Raw genomic sequence first — 24,575 nt, forward strand, 5'->3', positions numbered from 1 at the left:
AGGCCAACCGCCTTTGCTGCAGTAGGCTTGAAATGGTCTCCATTGCTACTCAGTGAGACATCGCAGCACTTGCGCGAAACTAGTCCCACCACGGGACTTCCTGCTATTACACTCCCTCTCATCTACATCTGTAACTACCCTGCATCGGTCCTAAAGCGCGACTCTAAAGCATTTGGATCCATCTGTCCGGACGCTGTGGATGCGAGTCTTATTTTGCCTGTCACACGTAAAATCCCTTCGCTCTTTCACTATTCTCTACCATGAGCACAAAGAAGAGTTGGAAGCCAACCACTAACATCACTTTCTTGCCAGATGTTCTCAGCACTAGTGTATTCACCAAGAAATAGTTGCTTGGGCTTACATGCTTGTTCGTGATACAGTACAGGGGCCACCATTCATACGACTCGAAAAACAGCTCCTGGGCAGTCCTTTTCGGAACCCCCCGCAAAAAGGAGTAGGCCAATCGCTACTTATCAAGGACGGAACATGAAAACGGGACTTTAATGGTAACGATGGCAAGCTCTTGACTCTTCAAGGTGTTCTGGCGCCGTCCTCTAATTGCAGATGCATGATTTGCGCCAGAAATTTGGTCGAACCAACAATCCCTACTATCTTCGCTTACCTGAAAAAGGCTTTTCCTTGGCAGCTTTCCAGTTTGTCTTCTTTTTCCCCCGATTATTCTGGCCTTTCTGTCTCTTGAATGTTTTGGTGTTAATCTTCTTCATCTTGCTTGCCGGTTCCATGCGCAAAACGCGGTCCTTGATCTTAACTTCCCCCGCCGCATTGATACAGCCTCGTATACCAAGAGCATCGTCAAAACTAATAAAGCCTACACCCCTTCCGACCCCAGTGTCCTTGTCGCGGTTTACCCGCACGTTGAGGATCTTAACGCCAAGGCTATCTGCCAAACCTTTAAACGCTAAAACGATGTCCTCTTCTGAGCAATCAAATGGCAAGTTTCCGAGAAACAAACTCTGTTTTCTCGGCCCCTGACGCTTCTGGGAAGCCGGCATAACCCTGATGTGGTGTTCCTGGAAGACAGTCATGTTGAGTTCTTTACACGCCGTACTCATGACTTCCGCAACATCTTCTTTGTCTTCGAAAACGACGTATGCCTGAAAAGAATTTGAGAATTCGGCTATCTTCTTGGTCAAGAAAGCAACTCGCTTGGGGATTTTAGGGTTGACGGGTACCACACCACGGATACGGACCGATTCAACTTTCCCGAATTGCTTGAAGAGTTTTTTAATATCTTTTCTCGCCGCTTCTTGCGGAATGTTGCCAACGAACAATGTTCTTGCAAGTCGTGCGTCGTCCGCAATTCCCTTAGAGTCGTCGTCTTTCTGGTCAGATTCAGCCCCAGCTGGTCTTGGATCTTTACTCTCTAGTAGTCGAGCTTTTCCTGACGGGCTTATGCCAGAAATTTCTTCTAAAGCTTGAATTGGCGACTCATCGCCCTGCTCCGTACCATCGTCGGAATTTGAACAATTCCTCTTTCTCTTTTTTGAATCCGTTTGTTGCGGAGGGGTCTTGATCATGGCAACACCATCGCGATTTCTGTCAGCCAAAGAGCCCTTTTTGCCCTTGCGTTTCGAGGTCTTCCTTCTCTTGAGCTGTGGTTCATCAGCCTCGCGTTCTTCAATAGCTTGGGCTTGAAGTTTGTTTCTTTTATCAGTAGCTTCACTCGCATCCTTCACATGATTAGCTTCAACAGCTTCCACGCTGTCGTATTTCAACGCGGAGGATGTTAAAGACTTCTTCCTCTTCTTTCTTTTCTCCGTTTTTGATGAGGCCCGTTCCGGCGATTTTGGAGAGGGGCATTGACTATCTTCGTATTGAGTTTCTTTGCTTTGCTGATTACCTCCATTGGATTCGTTTACCAAAATAGCTCTTTCAGCTTGGTCTCCATTGGCATTCAGCGCAACTGCGTTAGCAGACTTGTTCCTCTTCTTCCTTCTCTTCCCGTGTCTTGCGATCTCGCTTGACGGTGGCGTTAGCGCGGCGCTTTCACGCGAAAGCATTTGGTCTTTTGCTTTCGCAGTAGTCGGAAGCATCTCTGCCCCCTTCCCTCCGGATTGTGAAATGGTCGACTTGTTTCCTGATATCCTCCACGGGTGATGCGTGCTGAGAAGTGAGCTGAGGCGCGGGCGGGAGGACTGGTGATGGCGGCGGCGTATTTTCTACAGCATGCAAAGTCTGGCCCCCCTGTACAGTATCAGTTGTGGTATGATCGTATTCTACGAGGGAAACTACTTTCAGAAGAAAGTAGTTTCCCCCAAAGCGACAACACGTGGACACGTGAGAATATGCAGACAACGTTCAGGGTGAAAACGGTTGAGATTCGTCTCCTCATGAACCATCCATCACCATCACACGCCTGCAGTATGCACACTTCACTCGTTCTGCATCGCGAAGGGAGAGGGACACTGCGACGATGTTGGCGACAAGGACATTCTCATTCTCAATTAAAAGAGGGCTATCTTATCCCTTTGGGGCGCAGCAGCGGCAGGTTCTGGACTAACGCAGAGTTTATCGGTGACTAGATGAGCAATTTTTTGTGATTGTTTGCTTTATGGACTCCAGCTCCGTGCGGGGTTTGATAATTTTATACACTTCACACTACATCTACAGCGCCATGTTATGGAGGTATCAAACCCAACGCAAAAGCGAAGGATGGGTGTAGTCATGCTGCCGTCGAAGGCTCGGGATAGGAAACAGCTGGGGATTGAACGTGACTAGACCTGCAATCGCGCCTACGCAACCGATGTTTGGTCGCTTTCCCCCTCCCTCATTCAGGAGGGTGTGCATGCTGTCCGCTTGTACCACGCGAAGTCGATATGCAGGGTGAATTGTAGCGGCCTCAACGGGAGATATGTCCCAAAGGCCAGTGCAGCGAACACATTGGTCAAGCAAAGTACAGTTGTAAAATCGTTGCTTGTCATACCAACAGAGAGCGTATGTTGGTATGGCTGACTCCCTTCTGTCTACAGTAAGGCTGGTCGTGTCTGTGGTCGTTGCGATGTATTCAGCACTTGGCTGGCGTGTTTCGGTCTGCTCTACCCACTGCCCGGACCCCTTTTTCTTAGACTATCGTACTCTAGCTTCTCTGTTAAGTACCTATCATTCTTCGCTCCTCTCGTCCTGCCACTCCCGTTCCTCTGCGCTCTTTCTTTTTGCGTTCGCTGCCTTTTGCACTCTCTTAGAGTGCCTCCATTCCCTGAGTTCTGCCTATGCGACTCCTCACTGAACGGCCACGGCGCATTGCGGCGTGCGTCAATTGTGACACGTGCACTTCCAGTATGACCCCGTTTCATATTCGTAATGTGTAAAACGTGTTCAACCTGTATCTACCAGTTCACAAATACTATGCGCTAACACGTAGGCTGGTTCACACACCCCTCAGTCGATGAAGACTCCGTCTTCTTCGACTTAAACCCACGTTTCGATATCAACTTCGAAAGACCTGTGTGCTGGCAGTTGTAATATTCCCGTTGACAATATCCTGTTCAGCATTCTATAGCTGATAGGCGTTCTTTTCGTCAACGCATCAGCAACATTTGCCTTACCTTGTATCCACCTGATGACATTGACTTCCCCTGATTCGAATGAGTCTCTTATGCGCTGTACCGTCTGCCTGAGACGGTAATCTCTCCCCTCGTGTAGGGTAGTTATAGTGTCGTACAGACCTTTCGAGTCTACGTTCAGTATATGTTTGAAGCTGTCCAACGGAAACAGCGATGACATTGCCATTTTTAGATTATATCCCCTGTCGTCAGCATCAGCGCAGGCCAGTATCTCAGCCCCGTAAGACGAGTGACACACCCTTCTTTGCTTCCTGCTGGCCCAATCGATCACGTGGTAAAAGGTTTCCGACTCTCCTTTCACTTGCAAGCTTATTCCTGCAATCATTCCTGTTTGTCCATACTGCTTCGCACGCGATATGTTGAATTCAGCGTCAGAGAAGGATTCCACTGTTGCCATCGTTATATCACCCTCTAAGCTTTTGTACACGATCTCGGCTTTAAGGTCCTTCAGCTCCTTGAGCATTCCGTTTGCTTGTATGATGTGTGGTCGATCTTTAAGTAGGGTACACACTGTTGCATATATGATCCGACGTATGCTGCTTGTGGCAGTGCTCCTCCCCCCAGCCACACTAGCTCACCTGCTACTGCTCTGAACATGGCAATTTCTTTCGGTGTCGCTCTTGCTTGTGACATTTTCAGCCTTGGTTTGTCCAGTTGTATTTGGCTGATCGCGTGCATGTACCCGTCCATGGACATCTTTATGGACCCATGCTTGTCCTGTTCTATATCAGCCCCATTGAATTTTATCTGCCCTTCCAATATCACTTTGCTGATTGGGAATCTTTCTGCTATTAGCTCATTGAACATTTCGATGTGTTTCGTTTCTCCTGCTATCAGTAGGTCATCGGTCACTTTTGCCAGTATGAGTTGTCTCTCTCCTTTGCCATCTCTGTTCAAGAACATCTGAGGTACTCCATTTACTCTAGTGAAGTTGGCTTTTTCCATTAGCCATTGCTCGAACACCCTTGCCCACTGACGCCCAGCTTCAGGGATTCCGTAAGGCAGTTTGGTCAGTTTCCATAAAACACCCCTCTTTTCTCTCAACTCTGGAGGCGGTTTTACGTAGATGTCCCTCTGTATTGGACCACTTTGTAGATAAGCTCCCTTGATGTCCAAACACCCTATCCTGAATCTCAATATCGTTGCTACACTGCACAGCATTCTTATCACGTCAAACTGTGCCGTTGCCGAGTCTTTACGTACATTATTCTTTTCATCATCGTGGTTGCCATGGGGGCATAGCCTGGCCTTCAATCGTTTTTGATTGTTTTCTTCAACTTTCACTTTATACACCACGTGTGAGCCAATGACATTTGCGTCTTTGGGCACATCTGTGTCCTGTACCTTCACATAGGAGTCAGCCCAATTTGAGCCATATTCCTCTTGGACCGCTTTTTGCACTATCCACGGCGGCGCGCATTCCATCTTGCGTCTATTGACCTGTTGGGATCCAAGGATTCCGTGTATGTCATCCAACACACGTTGTTCGTGCGACTCCAGTTCTATAGGCACGTCATTTTCCTTTGGATTTCCGGCTGGTGTTTCCCCTATGTCTTCTATGGGATTTCCCGTGACAATAGTGTTGAAGAACGATCCCTGCATTTTGGTAAGCGATTTTTCTATCTCACCCCTCTCTTCATCAATCGTGTTACTTTTTAGCTCATCATTTTCCATTGCCATGTCATCATTGACCTTCATGCTTCCTTTTTCATCATCTTCCTTCTGTTCCGTGTCGTCATCTCTGTCCATTTCTGTTATTGACATCAGCTCGTCTTCCAAGCTACTCTGCAAAAGCTCCTTGGTGAGCTCTCCCTGCGGAGCTATGCGGACGTGTTCGTATGCCACACCCATTGGTAACCCTTTCTTCCTTCTGCGACATTTGAGGACATGTTCTTGTGCTTCTACTACCCTTGCTTCAACCCATCTTGGCCTCTCGTTCTGCTTAGAGGTTTTGTAAAATACCCACACTTTCATACCCGCTTTAAATGAAGTGTGTGGCTGTACGCATGATACCTTAGATCGCATGACCTTTTGAACCGCTCTAATTGACACTGTCTCCACATGTGCATCTAGTAATTCCTGAGAGACCTCCTGACTTGGCATCCCTAATATTGATGGCGAGTATCCTCTCGCTAGCTGGAATGAGCTCAGCATGGCGTTTCCGTGGAACATGTTCGTTAAAAAAGATGCCCTTGCAACCAGTGTCTGCGGAGACGACGTGCTGTTTTCTTTCGATAGTCTTGATAGTATCAATTTGAATGTGCCATTATTTCTCTCAATCTTTCCGTTTTTAGCAGATGACCTTGATGGTCTAGGTCTCAGCTCAATATTGTGGGCAGTTAGGAAGCGCTGCATGAACGGCCTGCAGAATTCCGGGTCAGCGCTTAATTTTTCAGGGGCACCGTGGTGATATATCCACTTGCTTTCTAGCATTTCCGTCATGCTTTCTGACGAGCGCGTCTTTGCTATCGCCCTTTCTCCGTACCTCGTCCCGAGGTCTATCATGTTCATCACTTCGAACTTTTCCTCCCTGATATATACTATAACATAGTCCGCTTGTATCTCAACATTAAAAGCCTCATTGACATGTGTCAACGAGACCTTCTTCTTGTCTTTTGGTCGACCCGTGGACGCACATATATCACATGCGCTATGTACCTTATCACATGCTTTACCTACACCACCGTTGAGCAAGTTCGCGTCCCTAAACAGCTTTTTCATTTCCGTCGCTGTGCCATGTGAAAAACGGTGCACACGTTTAACCATATTCAGTTCTCTTCTTGCCGTTGGCGAGCCCATCATGCTACTCTTTGTTGACATGGAATGCGGTATGATTTCAAAACGGATTCTTTCATTTCCGTCTTCATCCTGTGCGATGTAGGTACTGAACACTCTCTGTGTCGTATCCCCTGGCCTTTTAAACACGATTCTCGTCGGATGGGTTCTGTTTATAGTATCGGCATACCTTTTTATATCCATTCCTATCAACAGCGGTGAGTGTCCGTTGACTAGATCGAATGATATTAACGTTGGCTTTCCATTTTTGTCGTTAATTGTAAGGTCCCAAGTATGTACGATTGGTCTGGCGTCGGAGCAATTTTGACCCCATCCATGGTGGTACTCATCCCGTGGTGTTCTCAGTGTAAGTGGTATGCCAAAGTAGTCGCACAGCTGCGTTGCGTTTATGATTCCTCCTGTTGACTGTGGTATAACCCCAAACGCAAATTAGATTAGGATTGGATCAGGGACAGTAAGGCAACGAGCCTTACAGCCATGCGCGCACACACGTGTCCTCCACGTGTACGGGACGCGTACTACACGTGGACTGTCAGCCCCGCCGGCTGACAGCGCTACAGTGTCGGTAGACCGGCACTACTGTAGAGTTATGATAGACTACGATGTACATTAAATATGAGCGGACCGCCGGCGGTGGAGGACGACAAGCACGGACTTGTCAAGGATCCTCCACCTTGGTCCGCCCGCTTACTTTTAGGTACTTCCGTCCGTTTTACCTAGGAGTCGCACCGCGCGCGGGTTGAGGACGCGCGTAGCACGCCCACGAGCCGGCTCCGCCTCCGCCCGTCGGTACTGGATCGTCACCCAGTACCGCTCCGGGGCGTCGAGGCGTAGAACCGCTCGCGCGTGCGCGCGTCCTCCCCGATCCCGCTCTACCACCGCTACCTCGAGCCCGTGCTCGGTACCGTGGGTGGGAAGTGCTTCTGTCTTCCCGCCGATCGGGGTCTTTCCGAACTGTCAGTACTCACCCCCCTCGTCGTTGGGGGTGATTATACTACATTGACGTGGGCGCCCCCTCGTCAAGTATGGGGTTTATGTCAGCGCGAAGTATCACTGTCCCCTTTGTCGAAAAACGACGTCACCTTTTGTTTGGGTTCATCCTCCCTCATGTCCTCCTGATTAATGCTTTCAAATCTCTTGCGTCTCATCCTTAGTTTGCTACGCATTTTCTCCAGACATTCTGGATAGTCCTTATACCAGTGTCCTGGTTTGCCGCAACTCTTGCGAACGCTATCCGCTTTCATCTTTTTGATTCGTTCATCGCGTGCTTCTGAATCATTCTCATAGGTGCGTTTTCCCAGCATGGTCCCCTTCGTTATGTTCTCCATATGCTCATCTTGTACCTGCTTTATATGAGCCAAGTACTGTGTGGCATCTTCCATGGTGAACATTGTACTTTTATGTTCTGAACCCGACCTTGAGGTCAACTCCTTAAGCTGTGTAGACATATCTTTGATAGCTTCGTAATCCTCCGAACCCTCCTTGTTTTCCCTGTCTATAAATTTCGTTAACTTAGCGCATTCATCTTCATTGATGCAGTGATTAAGCACTTTTGTACCCTTGTTGGCATCGTCTGCCTTTGCCGTTAATTGGAACATTAATGCATTTAGCGTGACTGGATTGAGTGATGCGTTTCTTAATAGCGTGATTGCAAACTGCCTGCTGGTCAAGTCTGTTAGCTTGGTAGTTTGGTTTACGTACTTGGCAACTGTCCTATTGAATCTGTTTGCGAAGCTGTGCGGGCTTTCTTTATTTTTCCGAACACAAGTTTGTATGTCTGTCAACAAGTCGACTTCCATTCGCACAATCTCGGTTGGCGACTCCTTTGCGATGATGTTTATAATTTTCTCCACGAGCTTCTCCCTTGTTGGATCGTCTTTCTCGCCTTTGAGCGACAGGGTTCCAGACTTCTCCGCACTACGCAGCATTTGCTGAGCGAGATTGTCGCACACCATGTAAATCCAGTGTCCTCCTCCTTTCAACATTTCCTTAGATTTGTTTTCCACTTCCGAGAACATCAGTAGCATTTGCACCCACATTCTCACAGCGTCCCTATAACGAGCCTTCGGTGTTTTGTTTGTGACGAATCGAGGCGCCTGTATTGCGTTCCCGGCCCCACCTTGTTGTGAAGATGAGAGAGTCGTTGAGCCCATAACTGTAAAATCGTTGCTTGTCATACCAACAGAGAGCGTATGTTGGTATGGCTGACTCCCTTCTGTCTACAGTAAGGCTGGTCGTGTCTGTGGTCGTTGCGATGTATTCAGCACTTGGCTGGCGTGTTTCGGTCTGCTCTACCCACTGCCCGGACCCCTTTTTCTTAGACTATCGTACTCTAGCTTCTCTGTTAAGTACCTATCATTCTTCGCTCCTCTCGTCCTGCCACTCCCGTTCCTCTGCGCTCTTTCTTTTTGCGTTCGCTGCCTTTTGCACTCTCTTAGAGTGCCTCCATTCCCTGAGTTCTGCCTATGCGACTCCTCACTGAACGGCCACGGCGCATTGCGGCGTGCGTCAATTGTGACACGTGCACTTCCAGTATGACCCCGTTTCATATTCGTAATGTGTAAAACGTGTTCAACCTGTATCTACCAGTTCACAAATACTATGCGCTAACACGTAGGCTGGTTCACAACAGTACCCTCGTACTTTGACAGATTTTTTGCCTGCAAGTACTTTAACACGCAATTTGCGAGAAAAGGGGCACCAAATCAGCCACATAAAATTTTGCGCAAAACCTGCGCATTGGTCGGACTTCGAAACTTCCTTCACGAAACGGTCGCTTGGAGTGTCCCGGATCATCCCACGGAGTATGGGATTGATTGGAGTACGACAAGGGTCTCGCATTTCGACAGCAATGGTGAGTGATTTGGGGGGTTGACGGGTGTAACGGCTCTTTCGGACATCGGTAAAAATAATCAAAAAATGACCCAGCGCATCATATCCACTCGCGAAAGTATCCAGCAATGTTGGATGCATTGAGATTGCAAGAGATGCAGGATCAAGAAGCATCATGTGCTCGTTCGTTCTCATTATCATGAGGCCGACGTTTACGGCAGGACATCCTCTTATCGTCAGCAATTGCAATTGTGAATGCCAGAGATGAAGGCGGCCAGGAACAGGACGGGGTCCAGCAAGAAGTAGCCGAAGAAGGCGATCAGCGAGCCCTCTGAGATGGATATCAGGCGCAGCGTGGAGGAGTAGCGATGCAGGATTAGGTCGGCGGACGCGAGCGCGGAATCCGTGGCGTTGGCGGAGGCGGGCGCTACGTCGTGTACCATGCAGACGGCGGGCGTGTGCGCGCGTGGGCGCGCTCGCAGTCCCAGGGGACTTGGAGCGGGGTGGCAGCGGCGGTGGAGAGGAGGAAGGAGAGGAAGGCGACGGGGCGGGGGATCCGCGGCGGCGGCGACATGGTGGCGTTGGGGGATGGGGACGTGGTAGGAGGGGCGGAGGAGTCTTTGATGCGCACTGTCACATCCTGAGGAGACTCTCGCCGTTGAGGTTCAGACCCAACCTCATGGAATCTAAGTGGGCTTGCCATATCCGAGAACGAACTGGTGCGTTTCTGTGAGCACACATATCCGCAGCCAGGTCGACAACACTATCGTACCCCTCGGAACTCATACTGCAAAAGCAATGTTTTTGGATTATTTTACCGATGTCTTTCCCGCGAAAAGTGCCAATGTTTGATCAGCTCTTGAGGAGATGAGAGCTTTGCGATTCCAAAAAAAGCCATACAGTCGCCATCAGTGGACCCAGTGCTTTTCAACGATACCAAGTAAGTACTACTGGATAGCTTCCGCAAATTACACTAAGTGTTTTTTGGTGGCAGGTGGGGCATTATTTGTGCCCCTTCTCTCGCAAATTGCGTGTTAAGAGCATCACCACCGGTAGGTGATCAAATGACCAAACAAGAACACTTGGCACTTTTTTTCTAGAACTCAATTGGCTGGTGGGAATTTGGTGATTTGCTTCTTTGGTTATTTGATATTTCAAAAAGGACGGCCCCACCGGTCAGAACCAAATACTGTGTAGTACGCTCTTACTGACCCTCGTACTCACCCGTGTCCCCTCCTACGAGGAGTCGCAGTGACGGACTCTGAAGACGTTAACGGAACCGAAGCTGAACGTGTTGGGGTCCCATAGATGGGAGGATCCAGGGAAGAGGGGGGTAGCGAGCCTGAAAAGGGGAACTCATTTTGTCATCACCGAGCTTGCGCTTGATGACTAACAGGGGGGATGCTCTCAGAGATGCCTTCACCGACCAGTGCGGAGCATCCCTACCGGAAAACAATAAAATCCGTGCTGGTCTTGTGGCATTTGAAGAGGAGAGATGGCGGGAGACTGCCGCTTGTTTTGCCACAAAACCCCTTCGTCATGTTTTTTGGAGGGAAGTCTTTTTGTCTGACCAGTGAGCCTTGGACAACTGGATTGTCTAGGGTACCAAATTACGGAGAAGCGGAACCTAATTCTTGATATTTGGTTCCGATATTTGCCTCGGAACCAAAAATTTACTGATTTGGTCGGACCGGTGGGGATGACAATCGACATCAAATCATCAAATTTTGGTTATTTGGTTATTTGCTTCTACCGGTGGTGATGCTCTAAGTACTTGCAGGCAAAAAATCTGTCCAAGAATTATTCGAGACGTCTACCGTACAGATTTCACACAGATTTTTACGAAAAATTGAAAAACGTCCTCGGGCCGTACAACATGAACATGCCCCATGCGAGATCTTCGGTACAGCAGTTCACACAATCCACTGCTTAACCTCACTACCATACCCGCCCCTGCGCTCTCTCACAGCAACTCTGTCAACGTTCGCGCTAGACTACCAATCTTCCACATCACCGTCTGCACCATGGGAAGGCAGCTCCCCCCCGCTCGCAGACTATTCCCAGTCGTCGTCATCTCCCTTGCTTTCTCGGCCATGCTCTACCTCGCGGTATACCTCCGCGCCGTTCCGCTCAGCCATGTCCTCTTCGTCTGTGTCACAGCTGGGTATGCCTCCCTTGCCAATTACTTTGTTCTGCGCGACAGCAACAGTTTCCCTGCGGCGCCGCTTCGACCACGCTCGCTCTCCCCGACCAAGAACTCAACACGCCTGCTCTTTCCGTTTACCTTATTTCTCTCCCTGGTCGGCCCCGCCGTGCTGCTGACCATCAGCCCCGCGACAAGTCAGAGACCTTCGCAGCTGCAACAAGTGATTGCCCCGCATCTGTTCCTCATGTTATCGCAAATTGTCATGGAGACAATCGGCTTTCTGTTATTTAACTCCTACGTATTGTATGTCAGACTAGGGGTTACCATCGCGATGGTCTCGTACAGACTGCGCGTCATTGTCACATGGTATCACATGGCTGTTGCGTGGACTCGGAGCGTCGAGGCTAGTAAGGTGCTTCCTTTTGTCCCTTCGCTTGTTCAAGCCACTGCTGTGCTGAATTTGGTCTTCTGGTCGTTTTCATTGTTATGCTACCTTCTGCTTTATTGTCTGCCGGCTGTTTGTCGCGAGCCAAACGTTTCGGACGAGCACCAGAAAGTTCGTTGCAGTGTACCAGGGCGACCACTTTAATACCTTTACTACTAAAGGAAAGGCATGCAGTGCGGCAGAATGATTTGTACAGTAGCGGTTTCTTCGGTGTCATTATCGCATCATTCGTTGCCTCATCCGTACATTGCATCGATCTGTGCTTGGAAATTCTGTACAACAATCTTCCTCTTGACTTTCATTGTAGGTGTCAGCTCACCAGTATCCACGGTGAAGTCCCGATCGAGAAGTGTGAATTTTTTCACTTTGGCCGCGTTGGAAATCGCACCTTCGTTGGCCTTTTGTAACCCTTCTTGTATATATTTACTCCAAGTAGCATCACTCGTAGCCTGTTCTGCCGTCTTCACATTAGGAGAGACGTTCGAAGCCGGGCTTATCAGGTTACCGTCCGAATCGATGTACGGCACTAGAAGACAAGAGACAAATTTCCGTTGATCTCCCACGGCGAACGCTCGGCTAATGGCTGGCATAGCAGAAATCAGACTCGCTTCGCACAGCGCCGGTGCCACGTTTTCGCCGCCAGCAGTCACAATGAGATCCTTTGCCCTCCCAGTGATGGTAATGAAGCCGTCTTCGCTCACACGTCCCAAGTCACCGGAATGCATATACCCGTCTTCGTCCATGGTCTTCGCCGTTTCTTCTTCATTCCCGAGATATCCAACAAACATACTCCGCCCGCGGAAACATAACTCACCTTCACCAGTTGAGTCCTCGTTCGCAAGCTTAACTTCAAGCCCTGGAACTACCTTACCGGAAGTGCCTCGTCGGTAGTCGGGATAGCTGCATGTGATGGGACCTGTGGCCTCGCTCAAACCGTATATATCGTAGATTTGGAAGTCTAGGCTTCGGAAATAATCAAAGGTGGCTTTTTGCAGGGGCGCTGCTGCATTAAACACAATTCTGCATCGATCCAATCCAAGGGCTTTGCGTACGTTCTTAAAGACCAAGAAATTCGCGAGCTCGTAACCCCACGGCATAAGTTCATCAGCGTCATCTCTTGCTAAACAGGCCTGCGTCCCAACGTTTTTCGCCCACTTCGCAATCGCCGTTTTAATGGGGCCGGAGCTGGCACCGACTTGTGAGAGCCGCTCTTGAATCTTCTCAAAGACTCTTGGAACAGCTAAGAATATGGTTGGGCGAACCTTCTTCATCGTTTCCACGAGGCTGCCTTTCAGGGCATCTGGCCGTGCGATATGCATGGTCTGGCCGGACAGTGTGGCCCCAATGATGTCGATGGAATTCGCAGCGATGTGGGAGGACGGTAGGTACGAAACCATATGATCGCCCACGGACGCTCCTGTAATGCGTGCGACGAGATCAACGGTGAAGGTAACGTTGTCGTGCGAGATCATGACGGCCTTGGGAGCACCTGTTGTGCCGCTTGTGTATATCAGTTTTGCGACGTTTTCAGGTTTAGCCGCGTCTATGCGGGCATCCAATTCTGCGTCGGGGAGATCGGCGCCCAAAGACAGAAACTCGTCCCATGTGTATACATAGGAGCGGTGATCTGGAAAACGTGAAAGGTCAACATTACCCCAAACTACGACAGCTTGGAGGCTATCACACTGACTCTTGGAAGAGATGGCCTTCTGTAAGGCCTCTTCATCGTCGACGAACAGCACGAGGGACTTGCTGTCGTTCAGAATGTAGGAGACAATTTCCTGCTTATTGGTAGTATAGATTCCCGCTGGGACACCACCGGCGAGAGTGGTGCCGACATCAGCGGCGAACCACTCGACACTGTTAAAGCCAAGGATGCTTGTGCCTTGGCACTTTGCCAAACCTAGCTGAAGGCAGGATTTTGCAACACTGCGAGACAAGGCGTAAAACTCACGCAGAGTTACCTCCCGATCGTCTGCGGTGACATACTGGATGCGCTCTGGATCTTTGTCTACGACTGCTTTGAGGGCGGCGTTGTAAGATATGGGCACACGGCCGGCTCGAATGACGATTGGGCGCTCAGATGAGATGGAGGTTGACCACGTGCGAGACTTGGATGGTGCTTTGTCGTTTGACATTGGAGAAGACATGGTGTGGTGTGTGAGCGGGTAGAGCAGTGAGTTCGGTAAAAGAGAAGAAGTGCGGTGATGACCAGTTCTATCCGATTGCAGGGCCGGGCAGAGGCCACAGCGCCCATGCGCCAATGTATAAACTACACTTTACGTGAACAAGAGCAGCATATTATGTCCCTCTTCGCAGGACACTTGTCGTCGTGTTAGGATTGCTGCAGTCAAAAGTTGCTCGGCAGGGCAGTTAAGGCTTCATTTCGATGGCTGGCGAACCTTGCCGTTTTGAAGAGTGCTGTATTCGTACAGATTGAATGAGGAGATGACCAATCAACCATTCTGGCCACAAGTCGCAAAAAGCTAACTGGAGACTTGCCGCGGAGATCTCTCCCCATTGAACACGACAGGTGGTGATGGCATGGCTTCAGCCAATGAACGGCGCAAATTCATCCATTGACGTATTTCCATTGACCAACTGCAAAGGCCCATATTGTTGACAAATTTAGGTCATGGTCTCCGGGATACTGCCACTGCACGTCGCAGGACAACAATAATGGGCGACTCCGAAAAACATAAAAACACATTTTGTGTATGCGCAAATCCGCCGATTTTGATTGAGTCGGAGGTGTTTGTGCATACACAAACCGCCGATTTGCTCTTCGTTCCCCTCCCGATGTAATTGGGCGCCTCCGGAAATTATTTTTTGTGTCAGAGTCATATTTTTCTTTTTTGTGCACCAAAAATGAGTTTTGCCACGGAAATGCTTGCGCACATAAAATGTGCGCTCCCCTACTACTGTACGCATTCTTTTGCACGGTACGCATTCTTTTGTACTCATCGGACGCCGGCGATGACGGCGTCAGAGCTCTAACTACAGTGTGTGCTGCAAGCTAAGCTCAATCATGGCAGTGCGATGAGTGTTTTCACCAACGAGCAGCCACCGTCAGAACCATGAATGACCATATGGCTATTCTATTTCTGCTTCTCATTCAGAGCCAACGTCGAAAAAAGGCCATAACAGTCAGGCAAAAGTTGTCAGCCGAGGGACGAAAAAGAAGAGACCGCAGGATATCAAGAGCTGCCTTGCAGCACCCGTCCATGTCTACGTTTTCGGTTCTCTACGGATCTGGCTGTGATATATCCCTAATTACTCTAACAGGGCTCGATCACCACGCATTTCGTAGACTGCTTGAAAAATTCGCACCCGCCTTCGAACGATGTTCTCCGTACTGTAGCGAGGGAACGATAAGGCTCCTCCCGCTGCGTTCGAAAAATCGTGGTCGCCCGCGTTCGTTGTCAGCTTGCCAATGTTTAGGTCTCGTACTTTCTTGGGGAAGATCCAGGGGTTCCGAGATGGTTTTGTGCCTCATGTTCGGCATCACTGGCTCAGTTTGTTCGCTTTTCTTACAGTTTGGAAGGCGAATATTACTCCAACAACTCTCTGCAGACGACATGGCAGCTGTGGGCATGCCATCAGATGACGAAGTGAATGTCTTTAAGCATTCCTTTGCATCAAAATATTCTATGCTTTCTGACGTATATGCGGTTGCTGATGGACTCAAGCTATATCTGCAGCAATCCGGGGACTCCGTTATCCAAAATATGTTTTATAATGGATGGACCCATGACCATTATGTTGGGAATGTTTTTGTGTTTGCCCCAAATGGAACGATTATAGCGTGTGCGGTGAACGCACCCGGGGCGATGCCTGACTCGACGATAGCAGATTGGGGTAACATTTACAAAAAACTGCAAGATGTGTATGATAGAACTGGTGGCCGCTGTGTGGTCGATTCGGCTTTTTCGAAGGGAAACCATCCCTTTCTTATCAAGTCTAGTCAGGACTACCTAATCAACGCTGAGCACGTGGAACAGGTTGCAGAGGGTCGACAGGCAACCTCCGCTCGGCAGGCAGCGGAGTGGGGTATGAGAGCGCTGCAAGGGTCATTTCCAAGATTGAAGGATCGACTCACATATGAAGAACGAGGAGAGCGAAAATATATTCTTTTGTCTGTGGTTCTGCTGTTCAATTTTAGGACCCGTCTCGTTGGGTTGAATCAAATCTTGAACTCGTACATGCCCAACATGAGCGTCGACGCGAATTATTTTCTCAGCAACAACACCGTCATCCCTGAATAATGCTCCTTGCTTCGCCCTGGAGACCCCTCACTGCAAAAACACGGACCCGGGAGCAGTCAAGGATGAAAATCTTCATCCTTGTCCTCATCGCCGCTGCAGACCTCGCGAAGACACGGACCCGGGAGCAGTCAAGGATGAAAACGACGTCTGCATCGTCGCTGCAGACCTCACCTACGCACACCCGCATGAAGTCAATACACCACTTGGCACCTCCCCAACGGGACAACCGCCATCACAGCCGATGGCCAACAGCGCATCTTCCGCGTCAAACAGAACGACTTTTCCGCTTCCCTCATCTCTCAGTAGCCTGTAGCACAGACCGGCCCGTGAATTTTCGTATGGCCCACCGCCCAATTTAAACCAGGCATTCACACAAAGTGAACATTCGTCGCAGCTTCCGGGCAACGACACAATCACAACATGTAAAACAAAAACAAAATCTATTCAAACAAAGCCTACCCATCCTCCCCATCACCACTCCCGCCTTATCATCTTCTCCTTCTATTCCATCGTGTGGCTTCCATTGTAGCCTTTTCCATGGTAGCCATTTCCATTGTAGCCATTTCCATTGGAGCCATTTTCATTGTAGCCATTTTCATTGTAGCCACGTCTATAAGATAACAACTGCGTCCGCTTTTCCAGGCCTTTCCCTGGCTTTGCCCGGCTTTCCCGGCTTTGCCCGGCTTTCCCAGGCTTTCCCAGGCTTTCCCGGCTCGTCCCCACCTTTCATGGCATTTCCCCGCTTTTCCCCTTTACTCTTCCTCTCACTAACATCGTACTACAGTGATAACGTACTGCAGTCAAGCTCGATTACATTACGTGTCACGAACGTCACACAATAAAAAAGAAGCCATCAGACGGTTTGTGGTGATTGTTGCTTGTGCTTGCTTGTGCTTGCTCCCTCATTAATTCCCACGCCCCCTGATGTCCAGTTGATGTGCAACGCAACACAAAACAATACGGACCCACCGTTCGGTAGACAACGGCAAATAGACATGTCTTATAACCTGATATAACTTGATATCCCTTTACAACACGCCTCCCAATGCTCCCCTCCAACGGAGAAGCAAAGATTAAACAACAAACAGTGGCGCCCTACGTGGACATGACATACCGTAACGAAACAAATCACACAACTAATCATACAGCTAATCATGAAGTGTCATCATCAACCGCCATCATAAAGACCTGCAACCCCTGTCACCCCACAAAGGGCCCCCGCATTCTGCGGTACCATAAGTCTACCCGTTATGACACTAGTTTCTATAGTACATCTTTCTAAATCAAGTACCCACTACTCTTCGTGTGTGGCCACACGTTGATGTTGTTTCATTTCTCTTTGCAGCCATGCTTTTTACTTGCTCCATCCTTGTGCAATGATCCTTGCTCGGGCATTACGTCAGATACGATTTGAACGGAAAACACTCCCAAGACATCGGTTTCAACAAGTGCTCCTAGTATGTGCACCACATACTGCATCTCCTCCCGCTCTAACCTCCTCAATCTGTTTCTTCCCGATGTGGCGTCACGTCGCAAATCCCAGCCTTTCCCCTTCCGCACCGCTCCCCCCTCCACCGCCCTCCAACTACCTTCTACAGACCGCAATCCATGCCGCTTCAACCATGCTTACCCCATACCTTCCATCAAAAAAATCCCCGCCCTCACACCTCCATTTGAAACATTTCCATCCCACCCACACGAGCAACCCATTCAACAAACCACCCACTCACCAGCTTCACAGCTCCCCTAGAGGTCACCCTTGACTTCCTCTCCTCACATCGTCGTGGCAGCAACGTCCTTGGTAACTCGCGATTTCGCAACATCATTCACGACGCCGCTGAGATGCATGAACCATGGCAATGCGGCAAACTCATCTGCCACGCATCCGGCGGCGGCATCCTCTACAATCCCTACGTGGCTCTCTTCTGATACGCTCTCCCTGCAGGTGCACTACCCGACATGATCTGGAGACAGCGATTCGGAGATTACAAGAATAAAACCCCCTGTCACACGTGGTGGCTGAAATCCGTCCTCCAACTCGAATTCTTCGGCGGCGCACACTCCTGTGCAGCATGCTGCAGAGTCCCCGCAGGGAATCCTTCCGACACTCATGACACACTTTAAGAAATCATACTATGACACGCGCACGGGTCTTCACATCGCCAGGTCAAGTCTCCCAAGTCCTCACCCGCTCGCCTAAACCTACTTTTTAGAAGTCGGAGGAAGTGTGTTGACCCCCATACCTTTCGCAAGCACAAGCATCATCATTTCCATGAATTGATCGTGTCGTGTGCTCTGTGCTTCACGTCTTTGTCTATCTTCCTCTCTACGCTCTCTATCTTCCAGCCGCTCCCGCTCCTTTTGCTTCTGTTCCTCGCTTCTGCGTTGCTGCTCCTGCAGCATAGATAACTTGAAGATAGAAATAAGGTCCTCCCCGTCATCACCTATCCCAGTTTTGGACGCATGTTTTTTCCTCACAAGCAGCCGGGGCGAGCTGGATTTTATATTTCGGGAGGAGTGGCGTGGTGGACTCGTGCGACCTGAACTGTGGCCTTCTGGATTAATGAGGGCAGAGCTCGAATTGTCCGGCATAACTACTGCCCCATTTCGCCCATGACCTTCTCCGTCTGAATCGGATCCATCTCGTTCCATTTCTGTAAGGACCACTGGTGCGTGTTCCTTCTGAGTAGAGATGTTTGGAACAACTTCTTCTGCAAATCCATCCGCAAACTGCCCGTCTCCCAAGTCCGCGCGATCAGTCTCTTGTACCGGATATGCTTAGCCTTTCGAACGTCTTGTGGCATCAGAGAGTCTCCCGTTGGCATTTTCTTTCGATGCAAGGACGCAAATTTCCTTTTTAGCGAATCCAGAGTTCGGTCGCACTCGGGATATCTCTACTCATGCAGCCGAAGAACGTGATCCCATTCTTCTTTACACAACGGGAGGTGTTGATCTAAAACATCCAACAGACTGTCGACCTCCTGCTGTGAAAACCCGCTTCCTCTTCCGCCAATTGGTGACGATCTTAAATCGCGAGCGATAGCATTTCTTCTCTTTGTGATTCTCTTTCTTGCCCCTGGTATGGGGTTGGTGGGATCACGAGGAACACGATGTGGAGCGGTGGATGTACGCATATGTAACGACTGAACGGGAGTTTGGGCTGGCACAGGACCTCCCACACTTTGGGCACCATATCCCGCGAGACCGTGTAGGGGGGGATCGGTGGTCGCTGGTTGAGGTTTCGTTGTTGAAAGGGGGGTGGGGCTGTTTGTCTCTGTATTCCTTGGAATGAAGTGGACTTTCCATGGTGACCTCTTGATTGCGTTCATCGGCTGATGAGGGAGATTCCTCGCCGAGTAGTCGATCATGCTCGGCCATGCTCGGTTGGATGTATATGTCGAGTGTTGTCGGCCGGGCGGCGGCCGACGCTTTCTCTGTGTACAGTAAATTTGGATTGTACGCGCGCACATTTTGACATTTGTGCGATACACATTTAACCTAGCATGGGGTCCGCCGTCCGAGAAAACGACGCGTTGTGTGTGCACAACGCGCCGTTTGTGTGTCACAAAATCCCGATTTGGTCAACACAATTTGCGATTTTAGAATTTCAGAAGTCGCCCATTGTTTGTGCACAGACACAAACGCACATCCGCACCCACCTATACCACCCTATATCATACCATGTGCTCAAATATTTCTCTACGATCTGTCCGATCAGCCCATCCCACCCCTAGGCAACCTCATTCCTATTTCGATCTGGCCTCCCTCCACACTTTCCCTCCGTCGTATCAGCCGCTGTCCAACCCCGCAGCCCAACGTCTACATGGCTCATGTTGCCGACTCCGACGAGGAGCCGGCACCCGATATTTGTCCCCAAGCCGGCGGCTCCTTCGTCCCAGCAACAACCCCTCCTACCGTGCCCCAAGGCCGTAATGTTTACGGCTACGGCCATGCATCTCCGTCAACACGTGAGACAAACGATGAAAGTATCCAGCCGGTCTCTCTACCTGCGCGCAGTCCACCGTTTTCTTCTTGTCAAGATCCCCCCCCCCTCCACTGGCTTGCTACTCGCTGGAGGCTTCTCGCGCCGTTTAAGCGTTCTTCGAGGTGTTCAGAAACGTACTCATGCCGCAAGAAAAAGGGCATCAAATGGTGCTGGGCGTGGGGCTTCATTCACAGAACAAGAACTGGAAAGCTTTTTAAACATTCTAGAGGAACACTTCCCAGTGGGAGGGGATGAGTGGGATGCAGTCACCCGCATTCACAAGACACGATACCCAGACAAGAATCGGACTACGGACTCGCTGCGCCGCAAGTTTGCGATTCTTTACAGGAAAAAAGCCGCAACAGGAGACCCGAGAATCCCTGATTCAGTACTGCGTGCAAAGAAGCTTAGGCAAGATATGACGTCAAGGGTAGATTTACGAGATGGAGACTGCAGTGATTTGGATGGAAATGGATCTGCGGAAGATATGAGGGTAGAAGAAAATAACCAATCAAACAGTCCAAGAGATGCTGACGAAGGTGATGATGCTGAAGGCGGTATTCCTGTAAGGTCTTCGTCACCATCTACAATATCACCTGCCTTTCCAATTGTGCATAAACGATCACGCCACGGTAGTCACACCCAAGATGACGATTTGGTGGCAATTATGCAAGCTTCCCTTATACAGGAACCCGAATTCCGGATTATTGAGCGGGGAAGGGCAGAACGGGAGCGGCAGGAGGCTCGAGAGAGGCGGGAAGAGGAAGCAAGAAGTAGAGCCTACAAACGGGAGGAGGAACGAAAAAGGAGACAAGACGAACGAGATGAAGCTGAAAAACAGAGGGAGGAGTCCAGAAAAAATCGCGATGCGATTATGCAGGCCTTTATGATGTACCTGGCAAAATCGCAGCCATCAAGAGACCCGTAAGATATCCACCTTGCTGAGTGGGCACATTGCAATGTGGCTGACGACTACCTCTTGCGACATCCACTCCAGCTCCTCGATCATCGTACGCACCATTTGCACCACTTGCTCATCCCTCGCCCCATTACCCACCTTCGCCCCCACTTCCCGGCAACCTCCTCTCAAAACCCATGCTGTGACCACATCAAGCAGCATCTCCCCCATTCCAAGTCATGTGGCAAGTATTGCTTCATCTGTAATGCTTGCCACTTGACAAAATCGCAGCAATCAGGAGACCCGTAAAATATCCGCCTTGCTGAATGAATACAGTGTCACGACGCTGAGAGCCACCTCGTGGGACGATCGCTCCAGCACCTCGGTCATAGCACGCACCTTTTGCGCAACTTGCTCATCCCCCGCTCCATTGCCCACCTTCGCCCCCACTTCCCCGCAACCTCCCCCCAAAACCCATGCTGTGACCACATCAAGCAACATCACCCCCCCTCCAGGTCATGTGGCAAGCATTGCTCCATTTGCAATGCTTGCCACATGAATTGGGAGCCCTCTACGTGTGGACGGCCGAGCGCCGCCTCCAAACCTCCTTTGCCAACGACATTCTCGCGGCTAACATGCCGCTAACATGTCCCAACTTACAAGCAACTGGCCGCCCCTTCCCACGCAACCGAACCATCGCGGAGAGTCCTCGAGCACGCACCATCGTCCTCCATCTCAGCCCGCCGCGCCCATCTTGCGCTCGCCCCTTGTCGACCTCTGCCCAACCTCCCCAGCACCCCACGTTTCAATCCGTTCTCCGCTCGCAACATGTCAGTAGCGGACGCGGCGAGCGCCCGAACAGTCGCCGTGCAGCTGCGCTCGCTGTCCGCCGACACGGACAACCAGCCGATCATCGCGCGCGAGGAGGGCTGCATGCGCGCCCTGGAGGGCTTTGTCGCCGGCAACGACGTAGAGGTCGCGGACATAGCCGTCGCCGCCCTGAAGAACCTCGCGTCGCACGTGGACAACTTCGACGTGCTCCGCTCGGAGGACGCCCTCGTCGACGCGCTCAGGGACCTGCTCGTGTCGGAGGAGGCCGCGGGCGACCTGCGCCAGGACATTTTTGACATCCTTGAGGAGCTTACGGATGAGAATGACGATGATGAGATGGATGAGCTCGATGAGCTCGAGAAGGCCGCTGGTTTGAAAGAGAAGGACCCCGCTTTTGAGGATGAGCCCGGCTTGTTGAAGGAGCCGCTTACGGCGAGGCTCCATGTGCCGGGCATTTCCGATGACGTTACTTGTATGCTCGTTGAACAATTGATCATTCGGAAACGCGGCGTTATTTCGGTCGCTTTTGAAATCGGCGCGGAGGTCGCCGTTGTGTACACTAGGAACCCGCCAGAGGAACTGGCGTCCTTTATCGGGACAATGACCGGGACCACGGTCGATCTCTTGCCGGAGCTCCAGTCAGACGACGAGGAGGACGAGTCGGAAGCGAAATCAGATAAGGATACCGATATCGACAACGCGGAAAAGGAAAATGGCGGCGGACAACCAGAGTTTCTCGACAAGAGTGGACAGACCTTCCGCGCCGTGGCAAAGAAGAATGCCAAAAAGAAAAACACCATCTCGCAGGGAGCCAGCTCGCTTACTGAGAGACTTCGTGCCTAGAGGGAAGAAGAGTCGCGGAAGAAGGCTAGAGGTAATAGACTCATGGGCAGCATTGGTCGTGGCATCAATTCTGGATGGGGATTTTGGTGATTCGGCTTCCGCGATCATCACAATCATTGAGTTTACCACGGCAGTAATCAAATAACTTAATCAGGAAGCAGAAGCTCTCTCCATAAGGTTGACAGGATGTTAATCTTGTCGCCACGGAAATCATCCGCGGAAAGGCGAAACACATAACTTTACATGGACGTACACCTATCCAGCGGACAACACTCGCTTTGAGCGAAGAGTGGCTCGCAGCACCTATAATCAAGTCGAAGTACAAACTAGATACGCCCTCAGGGCATACCAAGGTAATGTCATCAGGATCCCTCACTTTCGTCCATTTCTACGTCCGGATTTTCCTCATCGACACCGTTATCGTGAGTCGTCCGATGTTTAAGGGCTGCGTCCAGTGCTGCAAGCACCAAATCACACTTGCCGGTAAGTACAGACAGTGCTTCTGTGACAAGAGTAGGTGCAGGCATGGCCCCAGTGCTTTCCACAGAAAAGATAAAACGGTCACGCTTTCGTGTGAGTTCAACTCTTTCCTCCCATTCCGGTTCTCTAATGCACTCGCGGCAGACAGTACAATCCCGTGGTCGTGCCACAACCGCAACGTCGTCTTCAATATCAAACACCTTCGCCGGACATACGTTCACAAGTCTTTTCGCAGTTGCACCAACAATGCGAGTTTTCAAATTCATTTCCGGAAGCATCCTGTAACCAGTTGTCTCAACAGGGGACCACTTCGCGTGTTCCCTGCCGATGTTTTTCGTGGCATCCATTTCAACATGAATTTCCTGTCCAGGCCGTAATTTACATAGCAGAATATCCTCGTGAACAGGCCATGGTACTTCATTGCCGATGAACTTACTTTGTTCATGACCTCCGAACGGGACATGTTCAATTGAACCGCTTAACACGCTGGAAGTTTTATACAAGACGCTAGGGGGGGCCTCACCATCTCTCGGCGCAGACGGGTTAAGCTCACACTTTGTCCGCCAGCTTAACTTCACAGTATTCGTCACTGTCACCGGTAGACCCTTTTCCCAATACTCAAAAGGCCGCAGGTCGATCTTCAGCGGCACGAGTCCAACGCGGTGCGCCAGTTGTTCGTCGTTTTCTCAAACGCTTGATAGAATTTGGTCTGTCTTCCTGTTTTTACTGTGTATATATATTCACATCACACAGCGACTTGCCTTTAACAGGCAGGTGAGAAGGTGAGATACCTGGAGATGCTAAGAACACAATGAGAATGCAAAAAGAAACCTGGAAATTAAAATGGAAGCACCGGTTGCTATCAACATCCCAAGCTTTGGCATTATCCTTTGCTGCAAACATCGAGTGGTGTCGCGGGGGATGGCCCTGACATGTCCATTTCTCTGCTCTCGCTCAAACCCTTCACGCGGCGACCTACCTTTCTACCCCTCTGACCGAGAGCAATATCGGCGCCACCCGCTTCGTCCTCTTCACGCTCACGCTGTCCACCCCGACCGCTACCCTCCCAGCTTTGTCCCCCGCCCTTGCCCACGTCTTGGTCACATACGGCCCCACGCGCCCCGCCGCGAGCCTCCGCCCGCTCCCGATGCTGGGCGAGCCGTCCTGACAGCTTACCTCTCCCGCACACACCGCCCCCCGCACGCCATCCCGCCCCTGTACAAGGGCCTGTGGGTCCTTGTGCGCACGCTCCCGCATACTTCCCACATCAAACCCCCGCTCCCTGTCTCCGGCCCGCTGCATGTCTACCCCCAAGTGACCCACCGCTACCCCGCTCACTTGGCCCGTCACTCCCCCGTGCAGGCCACCATCGAACGCGCCGGCCACCTCTCTGCCAAGCCAGTCGCGCTGCTCGCGTGCCGCTCAGTGCTCGCCAAATGTGTAGAGGCGAGTGGTGGCCTCTCATACGTT

General features: G+C 50.6%; 3 protein-coding genes; 1 reads left to right on the plus strand and 2 right to left on the minus strand.

Annotated features, from left to right (window-relative positions):
• Positions 1-11,305: 11,305 nt before the first annotated feature.
• Positions 11,306-11,988, plus strand: CHC_T00005994001 (hypothetical protein). XM_005717596.1 is given in 2 exon segments: positions 11,306-11,947; positions 11,948-11,988. The coding sequence occupies 1 exon segment, from the start codon at positions 11,306-11,308 to the stop codon at positions 11,945-11,947; it is 642 nt and encodes a 213-aa protein (XP_005717653.1). The 3' UTR covers positions 11,948-11,988.
• A 51-nt stretch (positions 11,989-12,039) lies between these two features.
• On the minus strand, positions 12,040-13,953 carry CHC_T00008811001 (long-chain-fatty-acid-CoA ligase). Its single transcript, XM_005717597.1, has one exon. The coding sequence runs from the start codon at positions 13,951-13,953 to the stop codon at positions 12,040-12,042; it is 1,914 nt and encodes a 637-aa protein (XP_005717654.1).
• Positions 13,954-22,846: 8,893 nt separating this feature from the next.
• CHC_T00005995001 (hypothetical protein) lies at positions 22,847-23,452 on the minus strand. XM_005717598.1 is given in 2 exon segments: positions 22,847-22,987; positions 22,988-23,452. The coding sequence occupies 1 exon segment, from the start codon at positions 23,450-23,452 to the stop codon at positions 22,988-22,990; it is 465 nt and encodes a 154-aa protein (XP_005717655.1). The 3' UTR covers positions 22,847-22,987.
• Positions 23,453-24,575: the final 1,123 nt, after the last annotated feature.

The sequence above is a fragment of the Chondrus crispus genome, genomic scaffold, assembly GCF_000350225.1.
Source record: "Chondrus crispus Stackhouse genomic scaffold, scaffold_332, whole genome shotgun sequence".
Lineage (NCBI taxonomy): Eukaryota > Rhodophyta > Florideophyceae > Gigartinales > Gigartinaceae > Chondrus > Chondrus crispus.